Below are 19,016 nucleotides of genomic sequence, written 5' to 3'. Positions count from 1 at the left end.
GAAGGCACTCTCCACCATCAAAACAGGAGTCACTGCACACAAATGAAACTGTTTATACAATGTACAAAATGCAGAGATCTAGCACTGAAGGGTTGGGGCGGGGGAATGTCATAACCCTGGATGCTCCCCCCCCCCCCGTAAAAAGCCAAACAAAATATCTTGCAGACGGTATTGTTTAACTTATCATGTCTCATATTTTTTACTTTGTTTCAGATTTCATAAGAACGTAAGAAAAGCCATGTTGGATCAGGCCAATGGCCCATCCAGTCCAACACTCTGTCACACAGTGGCCAAAAAACCAGGTGTCGTGAGGAGGTCTGCCAGTGGGGAAGGGACGCTAGAAGCCCTCCCACTGATTGCCCTCCCCCCCAAAAAACACCAAGAATACAGAGCATCACTGCCCTAGACAGAGAGATCCATCTACACCTTGTGGCTGATAGCCACTGATGGACCTCTGCTCCATATGTTTATCCAATCCCCTCTTGAAGTTGTGTATGCTTGAAGCTGCCACCACTTCCTGTGGCAGTGAATTCCATGTGTTAATCACCCATTGGGTGAAGAAGTACTTCCTTTTATCCGTTCTAACCCGACTGCTCAGCAATTTCAATGAGTGCCCACGAGTTCTTGTATTGTGAGAAAGGGAGAAAAATACTTCATTCTCTACCTTCTCTATCCCGTTTCCGTAATCCTAGTCCTTTTACACCATTTTAGATATTTCATCCTAATGATTGCATTGACTTGCTCACACTGACTTACCCTGTGTAATTCCTCCTTGAGTCTTAGTGAGAAAGGCAGACCAAATAAATGAAGCAACTCAGCAAGAAAAGTTTTCCATAGGCACCTCCCTGGCTGGCAAATTTACTACAATAAAAGGGAAGCATCTTTTTAAAAAAATGACACACACAAGCCAGGCTACACATGCAGTGTAAATGGGGTGTGTGCTTGTGTTAAAATCCTGCAGTGGTCAAGTGGACAGTACCAATCTTACGTGGGGCCAAGGGGGGGGGGATTCCATTTTTTAATTCTAGAGCATCTTTAAAAACTGCAAATAAAAACTTTGCACCCCAGACAAAGAGGACTGAAGACCATCTGGAAACAGAAGAACAGACGTCCAACTCTGAACCCCCCCAAGAAAACAGGAGGGAGCCTGCTGTAGACCCCTCTGTTTGCCCACCTTTCCAGCCAACCCTCTCAGATTTCTGCTTATTAGTAGTTCTCTTTTTTCATGGAAAGGAGCATCCAGAAATGGTACTTGGTGCTTGCAGCCAGAAGCGGGGCGGTCCCTTGTGCTACCTCCGGCCTGTTGCCACCTTTCCTGCTGCTGAATGCGCATAGCAGGCACTCAATCTCTTTCAGGAGGTACATGATCCTCTGGCGCTGATTCTGTACCCTTGGAGCTGAAGCGGAAATGGGTCAGACGCCAAGCCTGTTTGCAAACCCAAGCGCGTTACTCGATAGCTGCCCGGTGACTCATGTTATATCACACAATTCCCTATTAACTCTTATCAGTATAAAACCCACACATTTGGGGACAGTTCTCACATTTTTATAATAACAACATTCGATTTATATACCGCCCTCCAGGACAACTTAACGCCCACTCAGAGCGGTTTACAAAGTATGTCATTATTATCCCCACAACAAAACACCCTGTGAGGTGGGTGGGGCTGAGAGAGCTGTGACTAGCCCAAGGTCACCCAGCTGGCTTCAAGTGGAGGAGTGGGGAAGCAAACCTGGCTCTCCAGATTAGAGTCCTGCCGCTCTTAACCACTGCACCAAACTGGATTGATTTTCATGAATCATTCCAAGTACAGTGAGAAGAAGCATGTATGAACCATTCCCTTACGTACACAGGGCCTAGAATGGAGGGTCTATGCATGAACAGCTGCACCTTTTCCTGATGCAAGTCTTTGACTTAGACCCACCACACACTTCTTCTTAGGGAAGCTCAATGGGAGAACTCCTGCTTGGCACACCGAAGGGCCGCTTCACCCTTGTTCAGATCACCTCTAAGTAACAGACCCCAAAATCTGGCGAAAACCTTCCTCTGTTTGAGACTCTAGACAACTGCAGGCAAAGGGAATGGATGAGATTTAGCTACACAGACCAGCAGTGTTGGCTCCAATTACTATGCTCTCTCAACTGGTAGTCAAAAGATGCATCTGCAAAGCCATGCATAGAGCTGAATCAGTCCATCAAAGACTGATAGCAGCTCTCCAAATTCTCATGCAAAGGTCTTTCACGTCACGTATTGCCTGGTACTTGAACTGGAGATGCCGGGAATTGAACCAGGGACCTTCTGCATGCCAAGATGGAGCCATAGCCCCTTCCCTGAAGCCTGTTCACGCCCACAGTGATTTCGAAAACTAGCACACCAGACTATTTGGCTGGGAACACTGTCCTGAACTCCCATCACTAAAATTAGTTCCACAGATCCAAGGCAGCTTTGCCTGCTTTCAGGTGGATGGTGTATCACAAGCAAAACTTGCTGTTTACAACAGAAAACACTGCCTTGACCTGGATAGCCCAAGTGAGCCAGATCTCATCAGATCTCAGAAGCTAAGCAGGGTTGGCCTTGGTTAGTAATTGGATGGGAGACCTCCAGAGAACACAGGGTTGCAGAGGCAGGCAATGGCAAACCGCCTCGGTTCGTCTCTTGCCATGAAAACCCTGCCAGGGTTGCCGTTAAGTCAGCTATGACTTGAGGGCACTCTCCGCCACCCCAGAAAGCACCATCGGTACTAAATCAAAGGAGTCCAAAATCCCACGGGCTTCAAACAAAGGTCTTTGGGGAATCTCAGCATTCTTTGCATCTCAACCCTGGCTCTTTGTGTCCCACCAGTTGGCTGAGATATTTTCCCTTCTTTGTTTATCAGCGGTGACAAACCGTGACCCGATTTAAACGTGATGCTGACAGGCAAGAACTTCACTGGTGCGATCTTTAATGTCTCCAGTGCCTCCTTTAAACTGGGCACCAGTTTAAACTCAAGAGCACTAGGTCTCCGTACTCCAAGCAGACAGTTCAAGTAGCGCGGGAGATGCTGCAAGCTGAACAATGCCGCTTAAGTGAGATGCTGGCGCATGCGCGATCACAATTCTGGCTTGCCAGCATCGCCTTTAAATCTTTAGCGTCTCCAGTGTCTCATTTAAACTGGGCACCAGTTTAAACTCAAGAGCACCAGCTCTGCATAGCCCAAGTGAACAGCTCAAGTAGCGCGGGAGATGCTGCAAGCTGAACAACGCCGCTTAAATGAGACGCTGGCGCAGGCACGATTACACAGTCCCAGCTTGCCCGCATCGCCTTTAAATCAGGGCTTGAGACTCTTTACGTGTGAGAGCTGTTGAGAAACAAACACATATCAGGTTTACCTGCAGATCTTTTCCACTGACAGCTGCACTATCTCTGACACAAGGAAGCTTTGGACGCCGTTTGCAGAAAATCTGCGTTACAACAGCTGAACCCTAAACATACCTGGTCGTTGGAGTAAGGCCTGCATTATCTATCGCACTGTGCTTAAACGTCAGTTCCAAGCGCTCCCCCACCTCTGCCATGAGAATAACTCTGACCCAGATACAGAAAGACAATAATAATAGTAACTGTGCTTATATACCGCTCTTCTAGACAGATTAGTGCCTCACCCAGAGCGGTGAACAACTTAGTGTTATTATTATCCCCACAATACAGCTGGGGAGCTGGGGCTGAGAGGAGGGGCTTACCCAAGGCCACCTGCAGAGCTCATGGCAGTAGTGGGATTTGAACCAGTAGAGTGCTGATTCACAGCCCAACCACTTAACCACTGTGCTACAACAGCTCTCATGAAACTTAGGGAACACACTGCCGCAAGGTGTCCCGATAGCCATCATCTTAGAAGACTTTAAAAACTGATATGGAAAAAATGGTTTTTAGGGCTGTTAGACAGGCCAGAGTAAAGTAACCTCCATTTTCAGACGCCATCCCTGTCTCTGAGTACTGGACGCTGGGAACAACCAGCCAAGAAGAGAGCAGGGGCTTTCTTGCCCTCTTTATCAGCTTTGGAGAGACGTCTGGCCAGCCGCTGGAAACCGAATAGCGGACTAGCCTGCCTTTCAATCTGCCCCTGAACCGTTTTCTTCTCCGACCTTTTCAGACAGAATCCCACCCGTCCGTCCCAATGAAGCACACACAGAGGCAGGACATTATAATTAACATATAATATATTTTAAAAAATAATAATAAAATCACTCTGGTATTTCTCATTCGTAGCGGAGGAAGAGGAGGAGGGGGCAGAAGGCAAGTGCCCCGCCCTACAGCCCTCCTCCCCCCCTGGCCCCCCCTCTCAACTCAAGTACAGACGCCAGACAATAAGAATGCAAAGTTACAAGTGCTTTACAGGAGATGTCCCCCCACCCCACTTCTCTCCCTCCCCCCTGTACATGGCAGCTGAAAGGAAGGGGTGAGACTGATGGAAGAGTTATGTACAGAATTTAAAAAACATGATTTGCAAAAGAATTCCCCAAGACTCCCCACGGCCTCCCCTCCGCTCAACACGTGACGAAAGGTCGCTAGCTAACTGTGCAGGTGTACATACACACACACACACACAGGGGCAAAGAAATGGCTGGAACTGGTGGGGATTGGGGGAAGACACTGGCCTCAGAGGCACACTCACACGCACAATACATCCCTTGGTGCAAGGGGACCAGAACGCTGCTCTTCAACCCAGTCCATCCCCCCTCCGCCTCCAAAAATGCACAATTTGGAGGGTTTTAACTGCCCCAATTTCTCTCTTGTTCAGGACTAAGAGACCACGGTTTGCAACGTTCACCTTCGTCAGCAGCCCAGAAGCCTTTTCACTACCCCTGGGCTCCGGGACCGATCCCCCGTACCCCACCCTGCCCGGGTCCTCTGCAATCCGGGCTCGCGACAGCTCTCTGCGAAACGTGATTCCGGAGCACGCTGTGAGCAAGAAGCCACAGAGATCTCTAGGGAAGGGCGCCATGATCGGAGGAGGCCTGCACAATCTCTGCCCCCCACCAAACGTCCCGCTTGACTGACGCCGAGGGTTTCGGGAGTGGGAACCGGCCTTTTGTTTCTCTGCGGCTCACGAGGGTCCGCCCTCGCTGGGTGTTCTCAGGGCCGCCCCCCCTCCCCTCACTGAAGCCGGTGGTCCGAACGGAAGGAGTCCTCGACCGCCGGGTCAGTCAGAAGGGCGTAGGGATCGCTCAGCATGTTGAGTCCGTCCAACGTGAGCGGCTCGATCTTCAGGTCCTCATCCAAGCCCAGGGAGGGGTCCACTTCAAAGCCAGGCATGCTGGCCAAGACGTTGGCAATCTCCTTGGAGATGCCTGGCGGGGAATCCTCTGGAGCAAACAGAGAGAAAGAAGGGTGGGTGGTGGTTAAAAGCCAATCTTGCTTGAATTCTTTGGGCACACTCTCCTCCCCTGTCAAGTAGCAGAGAGTTCCACAGAAAGTAATACAGAACATACTGTCAGTTGACGTAGTGATGGCCACGAGCATAGATGGGTTTAAAGGGGGCTAGCCAGATTTGCGGACGAAGGATCCATCAATGGTTACTAGCAGTGGAAACTGAAGCGAGCCTCCATGTACAGAAGCAGTTACCCTCTGAATACCAGAGCTAAGATGCAGCATCAGGGGAAGACCTCAGCCTTTATATCCTGTTTGTTTGTCCCTCCAGGGCAACTGGCTGGCTTTTGTGGGCAACAGGATTCTGGACTAGAGGGACAGCTGCTCCGATCCAGCAGGGCTGCTCTTATGCTCTTAAGATGCTGTGGTTCTTTTAACACCCAATTTTTAAAATTCAGACAGTGTCTGGAACATGGCACACCTTATGAACGAACCGCGGATTGTTCATATGACAAGCTTGGGCACACACGCTCCTTTCACCTCCCACACAGAGCCAAGGCTGAAGAGGCCCCGAACCTGAAGTCTTCGATCTTTCCATTTTACATTGCAACAGCTCTCTCTCTAAACGAGACATCTCACACGAGGACGCTCAAGTGTAGGGAGACTCAACGTTAGCCGGGAAGTGTCGTTTCTGTCCATTTCATCTCTCTACATAGAGCATCCGGAAATCGCTCTTCAGAGGGTCTGTTAATTTCATCTTTGCTTCCCTAAGGGGAGGTGAAATTGACAGAGCCTTCAGGGAGGAGGAGATGAAATTAACAAACCCTCTGAGGAGCAATCTCCGTCTGCGGCTATACCTTCCAGCTGACATTGCATCTCCCTACATTTGAGCATCCTCACAGTGTATGTCTCATGTAGAGAGACTCTCAACCTGAGAGCTTTAACAGACCAGGGTTCTAAACCAAGATTAAACCAGGTTTCGAGGGGCTTACAGAGAGAGGAGGAAGCTGGCCTGATTCTCAGCGGGTGGAAAGGAGAAGTTGCTGTGCCAAATAGGCAGAAAGTTGTTATCCCTTGCCCGCCCGCCCGCCCGCCCCTCATGCACACCCAATCCTTCTAGTTAAAAGGATGGCTGCAATTCAGCCTTATGGAGAAAAGAAAAACAGAGCAGGGGGCTCGATGGTTGAAAATGAAAGGGTTAAAAAGGGGTTTTGATAGGAAAAGTGAAGTAGAGGAGACTAAGAGGTAGGCTTGAGTCCTATTGTGCCATGGAAGCTTGCTGGGTGAACTCAGGCCAGACACGCAATCTTGGCCTAACCTACCCCACAGGGATGTTGTGGGAGGAGTAGGGAGTAGGAAAGAACAATGTAGGCTGCATTGGGTCCCCATTGGAGATAGGGGTGGGGTATAAATGAAGTAAATAAATAAAATAAGAGGGGCAAAGCCAGTTTGGTGTAGTGGCTAAGAGTGGCAGGACTCTAATATGGAGAACCGGGTTTGATTCCCCACTGCTTGAAGCCAGCTGGGTGACCTTGGGTCAGTCACAGCTTCTAGGAGCTCTCTTAGCCCCACCCACCTCACAGGGTGTTTGTTGTGGGGATAAAAATGACACACTTTGTAAACTGCATTGAGTGGATTGTCCTGAAGGACGGTATATAAATCAAAAGAGTCAAGAAGGGTTTCTTGTGTGTGACAAAAAAGCGCAAAGAGCACTATAGGAGGGGGGAAGAAGAAAGAGTCACACAGAGAGGTTATGAGTGGGGGGGAAGAGTCAAGAGGATAGTTCCAGGAAAATATTTATCCTCGCAACCACTACCACCCTGTGTGGAAAACTAGGCTGAGAGGGCATGGCTGGCTCAAGGACACCCAGTGATCTGCTCAGCAAGAATTGAGATTCGAACTCAGACCTTCCTGATCCTAAAGGTCATAGATTCAGAGGCGTTAACCGTGTTAGTCTGTAGTAGCAAAATAGTAGAGTTCAGTAGCACCTTTAAGACTAACCAACTTTATTGTAGCGTAAGCTTCCAAGAACCACAGCTCTCTTCGTCAGATGCATCTGACGAAGAGAGCTGTGGCTCTTGAAAGCTTACGCTACAATAAAGTTGGTTAGTCTTAAAGGTGCTACTGGACTCTTTACTATTTTGATCCTAAAAGGTGACACTAATCTCTCCACCGCCAGCCAAGAGGACCCGTCCCTGTTGCCTGTGGCATTTCAGAGGCCTGATGGTGGCACAAAAGCGACTTGGGAAAAAAACCCAGCCGCTCGTTGCTTGACCCCTCCCTCCCAAATCACACACACACACACACACACACCCCAGTGCCAAGTACCTGTGAAAATAATGTTGGGGATCGGACCATGGCGGCCGTAGTGGCTCAGGTTCTGGCGGTTGAGCAGGTGGGGGTCGTGGGTGTTGCCGCTGCCCCCCGACAGGCCTGTGTTGTCTCCGGCAGGGTAGTTTAAGGCACCCAGGTCTTCCGGAAAGGTGCTGTTGTTGAAGCCGAAGCTCCCTGGCGTGTTCTCGACCATGCTGTATTGATCGAACTGAAAGAGCGGGCAGGAGCTTTGTTAGGCAGTTTTGGAGTCCCTGACTTCTTTCTTAATGTCACCCACTTTTACTCAGCTCTGGATTAACTAAAGTGTCTTTAGCAGTAGAAAAGAGCAAGAGTCCAGTTGCACCTATAAGACTAACAAAATTTGTGGCAAGGTATGAGCTTTCGTGAGTCACAGCTCACTTCTTCAGGTACAGCTAGAATGTCCGGCACGCACTCACAAACATTTTTATGTTTATTATTTCATTAAACTCTTTTTTTCCTGTGCTTAGTCAGTACAAGATAAAGGCCAACTAGAAATTAGCAAGAATATCAATCCTTGAGTGAATAAGGGCTTGGATGTTTTCCTTTATTGCCCTTCTTTCTCAGCCGTGGGTATATCCTCTCTCAGACATGTCTAGATATCGCTGGAGTCTTAGAATTTTGTTTATAGTATTTGACCCAAAGCAGGTATGAGCTCAACCTGTCAATCCACCATGTTTGAACATCATGTAACTCTTATTTGATTGTCTATATATTCACTCGACGGTTCACACATTCATGTAATAATTTCTCGTTCTGTAAACAAAATTGTATCTCTTTCTTCTGAAAGGGTTAAAAGTGGGTGCTACCAAATTCTGGTATGCATTTTTGCTGTCTGCCATGTGCACCAAGTTTATTGGAAAATAAACTTTATTTCTGAGATCACTAGCTTTGAAGTCTTGGTCAACTGCTCAGACTAAGAAGAAAGGAACCTCACATTGGTACACTGAGGAATTTAAGAATTTCCCCAACAAGTTTCTAACACTGAATGCTTCTTTTTCCTTCTCTCTGGTTTACCACCCGCCCAGTGTCTTCTCTCTGATATGAAATGAGGTCTCTCGATTGAGGCAGGAATTCCCCCAAGGTGTTTTTGAGAGGCAGTTATCAAACTGCCTGAACGAGCCAGAAGAACAGGGATATTTGAAGAAGGGTCTTTGACTCTCGAAATGGTATACCCTGAAAATCTCATTAGTCTAAGGTGCCGCTGGACTCAAATCCAATAAGGCTCCGTGGTCATAGATCCTGAGGAGTTAGCCGTGTTAGTCTGTAGTAGCAAAATCAAAAAGAGTCCAGTAGCACCTTTAAGACTAACCAATTTTATTATAGCATAAGTCTTAAAGGTGCTACTGGACTCTTTTTGATTTTGCCAATAAGGCTCCGTTACCTGACTGCCTGGAGCTCCTCACACCCATGGCCAGAAGCAACGACCCAAGTTTGCAGAACTGTAACCAAAGATCTCACAATCTCCCTCACAGTGTAAACTTTCTTAGCGATTGAGAAAGGGCCACCAAGCCACCCATAACAGGTCCTAGCCCGCCTGCCATTCAGGGAACTCAATTATCCCACCTATGGTGTTCTGCTGCCATCTTGTTGCTTTATCTGGGAACATATCCTCTTCCACATCTTCCTTAGAACCATATTTGGACTTCTGTTTACGCTCGGTTGCACCTCATCCTCTGCTCACCTAACCCACCAACCGGAAGTAGGATAATAGACTTTTGGTCCAATGCCTGCATGAACCCTAGCTCTGTGTAAAACCTGGAAAATAGCAGGGCTACCCCCACTGCAGCCTTGGTACATCTCGATGCGTGAGACAGGCACCTTGTGCCCTCCACTTTTGTACTTGTTTCCAGGGCTTTTTTTCTGGGAAAAGAGGTGGTGGAACTCAGTGGGTTGCCCTTAGACAAAATGGTCACATGGCCGGTGGCCCCACCCCGATCTCCAGACAGAGGGGAGTTTAGATTGCCCTCTGCGCCACGGCACGGAGGGCAATCTCAACTCCCCTCTGTCTGGAGATCAGGGGGCGGGGCCACCAGCCGTGTGGCCATTTTTCAAGAGGTTCCGGAACTCCATGCCACCGCGTTCCCGCTGAAAAAAAGCCCTGCTTGTTTCCCATCCAAAATCTTTTTCTCGCATCATGACAACAAAATTACTAGACTCCACTTCTTCAAGACAGGCAAAGTACATTCTTCTTGCTCCTTGTTCTGTGCTCAATCCAAAACTTAAACCTTCTATGTCCTTCTGCCAGCTTCCCTTTCCTCAACTCCTCTGTCTCCTATTCATGGCCAGTCTGCCCTACTGCCAGCTGGTCAACTCCCGCGCTATCCCTCGCTAGCTATTTCTCTTTAGAATCATAGTGTTGGAAGGGACCTCCAGGGTCATCTAGTCCAACCCCCGGCGCAATGCAGGAAATCACACAAACACACACATGAGTGACCTTGACTCCATGCCCAGAAGATGGCAAAATACCGTCAGGATCCCTAGCCAAAACTGGCCTGGGGAAAATTGCTTCTTGACTCCAAAACGGCAATTGGCATTACCCTGGGCATGTAAGAAGGGGCCACAAGAACTAAGCCCTGATGTAACCCTTTCTGCCCTCCCTCTCATGATGAGATAACTCCAAAATTTCCTCTCCGTCTATCCCACTGTAGCTTGTGGTCCCAATCTGGGCCACCCTTGCCTATATTCTTCTATTGAGTCCGTTTGCTCTGGACTCGCCATATGGAAAGAACAGAATTTGGAACTTTGAGTATTTCGCTCAGAGTAACAACCAAACACTAGAGGTTTTGCAAACATGAATGGTTTCGCTGGACTGCCGTATATAAGTTGCTGAGCTATTACTGAGACCACCTTGTCCTGTAATTTTGTCTTGATGTCCCTTGTTTTTGTGTCTGTACCCTGGACAGGGCCATGAAGTTACGTGCCAGTTAAGTGCTCGCCTCCCATCCATCCTTCTCCTCTTAAGAATTTATTATGCCAGACTGGAACTCAAGGATACAACAAACTAAAAGATCCCTTACTGTTCCAGAACTCCGATACTAGGTTTACACTTATATAGAGGATCTCCTTCGAGTGACCAGCCTGACACGGCGACTAATTTGGCTCCCGCCCCCAACCACAGAAATTCAGGCAACTGTCCTAAGAACGTGTGTCAGTGCGTGGCATAGCCAGGACGCCATATCCAAGACAACTTTTCAGTACAGTGTCCTGCTACTTCTCTCATATCCACACTTTAAAAGTCTGTAAGTGCCAGAACTCTAACCCGGTTTAGGATCAAAAGCAGGACAACACACACAGCACAAAGAGATCAAAAGAACTGATTTGCTTCGGAACACACAAGAGCTTTTTTGAATGTGGACACATATATACATGCGCTCCCTTATGTATCTCCAAGCATTTATTCCCTTCATTTGCACCTCACCTTTCTCCCCAACAGAGACCCAGAGTGGCTTACATCATTCTCCCTTTGAACAGGTTAAGCTGCGAGTTAGGTTAGGCTGACCAGCCCAGGGCCACCCAGCAGAGCAGGGAGTTTCCACAGTAGAGCAGGGATTCGAACCCGGGTCTCCCAGATTCAGGCCTGCACTCTAACCACCACACCACAGTGGCTTTGACTTATAAAGCCAAAAAATAATAATAATAATATGGTTCCAGGGTAAGTTAGGGGCACCTCTTCTTACGTAAACTTTTCCAAAATTTGCCATTTCCGTTTTCCTGCAACATCAGGAATATGCCTGTTCTATTACTGCAGTAAATGTATCAGAATTTGTCATGGGGGGGGGGGGGCGCAAAGGAAGCCTCCATTTTCAGAGGCAGTCTCTCTCTCTGAATCCCAGTCGAGGAGCAACAGCAGCAAGAGAGCTCTTGCCTTTATGGTCTGCTTTGAGAAGATTCCCGGAAGCATCTGTGGGGATAACGGGATGGGGGGCCAGATGGACTCTTTGGTCTGGCCCAGCCAGGTTCTTCTTAAGTTCTCATCTTCTGTGGCTGCTGCCCCGGCTTTGTTTGTTTGATGCTTTTAATAGAGAGCCTTGCCATTAAGGTAACTGACATTTGAATTTTTTGTTTAAATTTCTGTTCACAAACTGCTTGGAAAGCATACGCGGAACGAGGCCACAAACTCTGTACAACCCTGTAGCTTGTGCTCTGGGCCCCGAGACAGGGCAGGTACGCCACACCCGGCCTACAGGGGAACCCGCTGCAAGTGCTTCGCCCTACACAAACCTGGATAGCACCATGCATGCACACAAACGGAGGGTGAGCACGGGGCGGAGCAAGCTTCAAGGCGCAAGACTTACGTTGCCCAAGCCAAAGTCACCCAGCGGCTGGTTGAGCTGATGCTGGAGCGCAGAATTGGGCTGGTAATGCGAGGACGGGTACGGGCACTGCGGCGGCATGGGCGGAGGAGGGGGCAGCTGCCGCCCAGCTTGCGAGGCCGCCACGCCATGCACGTGCTGCTGGTGGATGGGCTTCTGGTTCTGCTGGAGGAGCAAACCGGGCTGGCTGTAAGGGTACGGAGGCAGTCTCTGGTCGGCAGGAAGCTTGCTGGTGTCCAGTGGCACCCCCTGGGAGAAAAAGCACGGCGGGGAGTGCTGGTTAGAAAGATTGCCACAAGGAGACCTTCTCATACCCTCCCACCAAACTAGAGTTGGCACTAAGAGTCTCTCAACACAAGACCTCTTACAAGAGAAAGCTCAAGTATAAGGAGACGCAATATTTGCCAGGAAGTGTAGTTTAAAAAGACAGCTGCAGAGATCACTTCTCAGAGAGTTTGTTAATTTCATCTTGGCCTCCCCAAAAAGGAGGTGAAATTGACAGTGCCTTTGGGGAGGTGAAGATGAAATTAACAAACCTTCTGAGGAGAGATCTCTACCTGCTCTGTCTTTTTAAACTACCCTCCTATAGAGAGGTGAAATTTAAACTACGCTTCCCGGCTAACACTGCATCTCCCTACACTTGAGTGTCCTCACGTAAGAGTCTCTCTACACGAGATGAATTACATGAGGACACTCAAGTGAAGGGAGATGCAATGATGAGAGGCGAAGAGGAAACAAACAAACCCTCCGAGGAGCGATCTTTGCCGGTTCTAGCGGTGAAACTGACAGAGCCTTCCAATCTGTCTTTTAAAGCTTGGCTTCCCTGCTAACATTGCTTCTCCCTTCACTTGAGCATCCTCGTGTAATTTGTCTCGTGTAGAGAGATTCTAAGTAGCAGGCTTGTGCCAAAGAGACGACCAAAGCCCCATCTAGTGGACACTGCTGGGAGAGAAAAGTATTTCACGGTGGGCTGGTTTACCATCCCCAAGAATGAAGGCCTGGCAGGGGGAAGAGGAGAGGGTGTTGGGCATGGGATACCCCTCCACCCCCAACAATAATCAAGTAGACCAGCATCAAAAACAAAGGGGTGGGTCATTTCACAGAGAAGGGGAGAATCGGTACTCCGATTCCAAATAATCTAAAGGAAGAAGTGGAGAGGGCTTCTGGTCCCTCCCTATTCCAACCTTAGCCACTGAAATCTTTAGGTTTACACACCGAATCCTATCTCAAGAAGGGCTTTGATATTGCCTGCATCTACCGTGAACAGAAATCATTTTACAATTCCCGTTTGACAGGCTAAGTGACCAGCGTCTGTACTTGGCTCCAATTCAGACATGGCCATACCAATCCTCCAAAGAATAGCGTCAAAGTTTGGGAACGTGCCACAGCCTTCCCCCTCTTTGGCCCCTCTGGTTTCACTGTACAGACAAACCCAGATGTGAAACTACGGCTTGAACTGGTTTCAGAAACCATGATTTTGGGAAGTTGACCACAGACTGGCAAATTCAGACCTACAAAACTGTAGGCCGAAAACCAGGAAGTGGGAGAGGAAACTTGCCAAATAAGATGCGGGAGAGCATGGCCAGCCCCAAATTATGTTCCGAAACCAGCATTTGAAGGATCAGGAGAACTGAAACAAGCCTCAAACTGGAGTCCGTGAGGTCTTCCCAGCTTTATTAAAAAGAGAGCCAAAACTGTCCAAGGCTGTGGACAGCTGTGGGACGGTGGCTCCTCCCGCTCCAACCCAATATAACAGGTTCGATTCTATGAATCCATTCAGCTAACAATGGTAGAAAAGACCCTTCTTCCGATTTTGAGCCTCTTACATCAAGTGAAGGCGCCACAAAATCCAACCCCAAATGCCCGCTGGTTCCTGAAAACTTTCTCGTTCCAATCCCGCATAGCTGCTCCCCCACCATCTGCCCCTTGGCACACTGTTTACGAACAGCTCAGAGACTGTTAAATTGGCATTAGAGTCTACTGAACAGCTCTAAGGTGCGCTGAAATGCATGAGTCGTCCCTTCAACAATCCAGCAGGTGGCGTTATTGCTGTGTTGTGTCATTAAAAGGGAGCGATCATAAGAGGCTTCGGCTGTAGCCTACAAGAAAGGAGGACTCGGAAAGACTGTTGACTGGCTCCACCTCGACTCTAAAGACACATGAGACAGCGGGGGGAGAGAGGGCACTTTCCCCCTCAACAGTGGAGATGAGATGGTAGCAAGACACAAAAACAAAAGGAAAGAAAGAAAACACGAAGAGACGGCGGCAGACGGGAGCGTGAGGGGGCGCCCGGGCGCCCACCCGTGGCTCATGCATACCTGTGTGATGGAGGACAATGTGGGTGGCATAGTTGGCGAAAACTGTTTTGGGTGCTGCCTTCTCGAGTCTCCACCCATTGGGAGGGTCAGGGGGCTGAGCGGGACCCTGCGCCGGGGCGAGGTGTTTAAGGGGGCATAGGAGGCGGCAGAGACAGCGGGAGAGGAAGCGGAGGGAGACGAGGAGCCGCTGAAGCCGGGCTGCTGGAGGGTGGGGTTGCCGGGGGCGGGTGGCCCTGCCTGGCCGCTCAGAGAGGTGGGGAGAGAGGGGTTGCTGAGGGAAGAGGAGAGCGAGGGGGTGCTGAGGGAGGAGGGAAGGGACTGGTTGCTCATGGAGGAGGGGATGGAGGAGCTGCTGGGCGAGGAACGCAGCGAGGGGTTACTGAGGGAGCCCTGCAGAGAGGGGTTGCTAAGCGCGGACTGGATGCAGGGGTTACTGAGGGAGCTCTGCATAGGTGAGCACAACCCTGTTGGGACAAAAAGAAAACAAAAGGTGAAAAAAGACATGCGCGCATGCGCACCCACACACACACACACACCCCACAATTACCAATGGAAACAGAACACTCCTTCCCCTCTCTTTGCCTTCCCCCGCCCGGGGAAACGGCTGAGGGGCTCGAGTGCACATCGATGGAGGTGGGAACGTAAAACATGGAATGGAACATCCACCTGACTGCCGGATTGTGGCAGGGGGTCGGGGGAGAGGCCTCTCCAAGCGGGCCCAATGGAGTACAGGCCCAGAAGCGGCTGGGGAAGAAGGATCCCCAAATAATCAAGAAACCACGAGAAAAGAGGCGAGGAAGCCCAATGACTTAAGTTAACTCTGCTTTCCTGGGTTGGGAGGGGTCTCCACGGTCGGATGCCCTCAGAGATTATGCAGGTGGCAACCTGGACACATTACTGGATCCTAGGACTCATTCTACCAACGATGGTTCTTTGACAGAATAGGTCCACGAGAACCAATCCAGGGCCTTCTCGGTGGTGGCACCCCAACTACAGAACAGTCTCTCCCGAAATATTCGTTTGACGTTCGTCCTTATTCCAGGGCCAGGTGGAGAACTGTTTTACTTTCTTCAGACTTTGGCTAGCAACCCTACAGTTTTGCTCTGTGACTCATTAACCGTTACAAATTTCATCTTTTTACCTTGTTTCAGACCAACGGTATGCCACCTCAAATGCACTGTGGGATAAAAATGATTTCAGTCAAGACTATTTCAGCACAAAACCCCGGTTCATATAAAAACCTTCTCAATTTCTTCGTCTAAAAAGAAAGAGGTTTTCTTGAAACAAGTAAGGCTTAAGCTTTTATCTCTTTTCGTAGAATTGAGATTCCCATCAGATCCCCTACAAAAAAAAAACTTTGAATCAATCAACAATTCTGAAGGACCCTGGGCCTTCCCTATCTGAGAAAAAGAAGAGACAGGTTGGGGAGGGAAACGGTTCATCTGGGATGCCCGTAGAACAGGGACAGGCCACCTTATTGGCACAAGAATGCAACGAAACCCAAAACATCTACCTGTAAAGCTGTTGTTGTACTGTCAAACAAAAAGGCAAGGGCCAGTGGGGATTGAGGGTTGCCCTCAGTTAGACATGCTAGTAACAAACCCAAGCCCCAATGGATAACTGCCGGTACACTGAGGACAACAGTCCAGCATGCCCCATACAGCATGTGCAGCTGAAGCTGCCGCAACACCCACCTTTAGAAGAGGCTTTCCCCTTCGATGTCACAGAAACAGGAAAAAAAAACCCTCTTCCAAAGTGGCCCCTTTTCTGCCTGCGATACGCAAAATTATTTCTTAAAATCAAACACCATTTCCAAATCAGAAGCAGATTTTTTAATTAATTCTTTTTTTAAAAAAAAAAATTTCTAAACAGCTCAACTAAATGGTGAAATCCTAGCTAGAAGAGATCTAGCCAGAGGCGCGCAGTTCAGTTTGTTAAAACAATCTTTAGCTGATTTGGGGGAAAAAACGGTATTCTGGATCAAAAACCTGAATAACGAATCAGGTTCAGAATACCGAACTCAGTTTTACCGAATTAATTTCGTAAAATTCGGTCATACGGGCTGGGCTGTTCCTTTCTCGTTTCTCTGCAAAGGAACAGCAGTTTCTGCCTTTTTTGCAGAGAGGGTAACGGGGGGATTTTTCAACCAAACGCCACTAAATTTGCAGAGAACCCACTTCTGACTGTCCTCCAAAGACCTCCCCCCAAGTTTCATAAAGACTGGACCCCAGGGGGCCATCTACTGACCCCCAAAGAAGGTGCCCTCAGCCACTCTCCATTATTCCTTATGGGGAAAACTATCTGGGGACTATCCAGGGGTCTGGGTGTGGCATTTTTCAAGCAAACTTCACCACATTTGCAGGGCGCCTACTCCTGACTGTCCTCTAAAGACCTCCCCCCAAGTTTCAGGAAGATTGGACCCCTGGGGCCAATTCTATGGGCCCCCAAAGAAGGTGTTTCCTATGGGGGAAAAGTCAAGCCGACTCTCACTGCAGAAATGCACTGGGGCAGGGCTGCCACAGCCAAGGCACACTCCCAAATGCAAAGCAAGCTCATCCCAGAGAAAGCTGAACAGAAGTAAACTGAAGCACGGGAATGGAATTCCCCCTGAACCAAAGTGAAGCAAGGGGACCAACATCACACCAGAGAATCAGGTCCATTCCACCTAAACCAAACTGAAACAGGGGACTGTTACCCGGCACCCACTTCCCAGATGTGTGCTGTCTGCTCCGACTCCATCTTGGCTAGATTCATTGTGGCAGCCATTTCAGGAGCTAGCAACGGAATACTTTGGAGAAGAAAAGACCAAGGCTCTCCTCAGACCATGCTAATGAGCGGCCATAACGTCGGCATGCCCACCCGTTGCCACAGGGGCTTGCACCCACCTACACTTATCAATATAATAAAGAGTCCAGGAGCACCTTTAAGACTAACCAACTTTACTGAAGCATAAGCTTTTGAGAACCACAGCTCTCTTCATCATCTGATGAAGACAGCTGTGGCTCTCGAAAGCTTATGCTGCAATAAAATTGGTTAGTCTTAAAGGTGCTCCTGGACTCTTTACTGTTTTGCTATTGCCGACTAACACGGCTAATTCCTCTGGATCTACACTTATCAATGTAATCTCATCTGCAAGGACAAGTCTTCCTGAGCCCCGGATGGGCTTGATTATGTGTACTGATCCTGTCTGAATGTCTCCTAGCAACCTGTTACAGGCATGGGCGAAGCCTCCACCCTGCCAGCCCTTTTGTCCGGTCCGCCTAGAGGCAATCACCTTTTTGTTACCTTTCTGGGAAGCCTCCTTCCTAGCTCATTCAAATTCAGGAAATGTACAAATTCGCACCCAGGCCTCACCCTGAATTCCTGGACTTTACACTGATTTCTTGGATATCCTTTTGTGCGAGCTCCTATAACTACTGCTGTTCGGCTAGCCAAAAGGAAGCAGCCTAATTCTCCCTGCTGGCTCAGAGGCTGCCCAGTCCACTCTTCTCCATCTTTTTCCTTGGGACCTTCAGAAGCCTTATTTGAAGTCCTCCTCTCTCAATCTCTGGACCATCAAAACAGACAATGCACTGTACAAAGCTCAGCAGACTAAGGACAGGTAACGCCTTCTTTGTTCACTCCTTTCCTCTGAAAAAACCTCTTTTCTCCCTTCTTTAACTCTCTCTCGGACTCGATTTTCCTCTTCCTTTAACTCTCCATATGTTTGTCCCTCTGAACGCAACAAATGCACTGTTCTTTCGCTTGAGGACTTAACTGAATTCCTGTACCCCTATATTTCCCTCAATAAATCCTAAACCTTGCTTTGGAAAAGGTCTGGTAGCCTATTAGAGCACCTTGCGGTTCCTAGTAGCCTATTAAGAGCACCCTGAGCTTGCTTGCCCACTATCCAGGTAAAAGATCCCTAAATCACACACACGTTCTGCTCCCCCTAACTGGCAAGTGTGTCAGTTTTCCAAGCTAGCCAGGCTGGGGAAGCGGGAAGGGCAGGAAGGGGTTTTCCCCGACACTAAGCTTAATTCTCCCAAATTAGGTGCTGTTCTGGGTGAGTCCCAGACCCAAGTTAAGAGAGTCTACACATGAGTAAGAAGCAAACTGAAGAATGGGAATGCCTTGTGCTTGTGGCTGGTTACTGCTTGGTTCTGTTCTGTGATGTTCCTTCACTGGCTGCCGCAAATGACAATGGATCTGTTGTACAGTCTGGAGTACGTTCCCTGCAAATGTGGTGAAGATTGGTTGAAAAATGCCCACCCAGCCCACCAAACAGCCCCCAGTTTGAGTTTCCCATAGGAAACAATGGCTGAATTTTACCAAATTTCTGCTGTTACCAAACCGAATTGGAGAATCAATTCGGTATTCAGAGAATGCCGAATTTTTTCTCTGGTTTGGCATTTCCCATTCGGATTTACCGATGATTATTTTTTTGTGCGCACACTGCTAAATCAAGCTGCAGCAGAAGATTCAAGAGAAGCACACCATTTCCCAGCTTGGACTTCACATCTCACCAGGTTTACACCAAAATATAACACTAGCTGGCCACTATACGGAACTAGACTGTTTGTTCTCTTGTTTGGGACGGTTTGGGGAATCTATCTTCTGGCATGGCCTTTGGCCTCTATCACGACCTACGTTCCACCCTCTGCCAAATCCAGTCCTGCCCAAATGGCATATATTTATCTGATAGAT

General features: G+C 48.8%; 1 protein-coding gene across 3 annotated transcripts in view; it reads right to left on the bottom strand.

The window, feature by feature from the left end:
• Positions 1-4,320: 4,320 nt before the first annotated feature.
• CRTC2 (CREB regulated transcription coactivator 2) overlaps positions 4,321-19,016 on the bottom strand; it is a 44,444-nt gene continuing 29,748 nt past the window's right edge. For 2 of the 3 annotated variants that reach the window (XM_054994979.1, XM_054994997.1), the window contains 5 exons: positions 15,472-15,507; positions 14,331-14,794; positions 11,995-12,261; positions 7,673-7,886; positions 4,321-5,340 (listed from right to left, as the gene is read on the bottom strand). In XM_054994979.1, coding sequence (XP_054850954.1) covers positions 5,132-5,340; positions 7,673-7,886; positions 11,995-12,261; positions 14,331-14,794; positions 15,472-15,507 — 1,190 coding nt within the window. In that variant the 3' untranslated portion in view covers positions 4,321-5,131. The remainder of the gene's footprint in view (positions 5,341-7,672; positions 7,887-11,994; positions 12,262-14,330; positions 14,795-15,471; positions 15,508-19,016) is intronic. The other variant, XM_054994988.1, reaches the window with a different exon arrangement.

Source organism: Eublepharis macularius, chromosome 1, assembly GCF_028583425.1.
Source record: "Eublepharis macularius isolate TG4126 chromosome 1, MPM_Emac_v1.0, whole genome shotgun sequence".
NCBI lineage: Eukaryota > Metazoa > Chordata > Lepidosauria > Squamata > Eublepharidae > Eublepharis > Eublepharis macularius.
The sequence above is the reverse complement of the archived record's forward strand: the minus strand, read 5'-3'. Positions and strand labels throughout refer to the sequence as shown.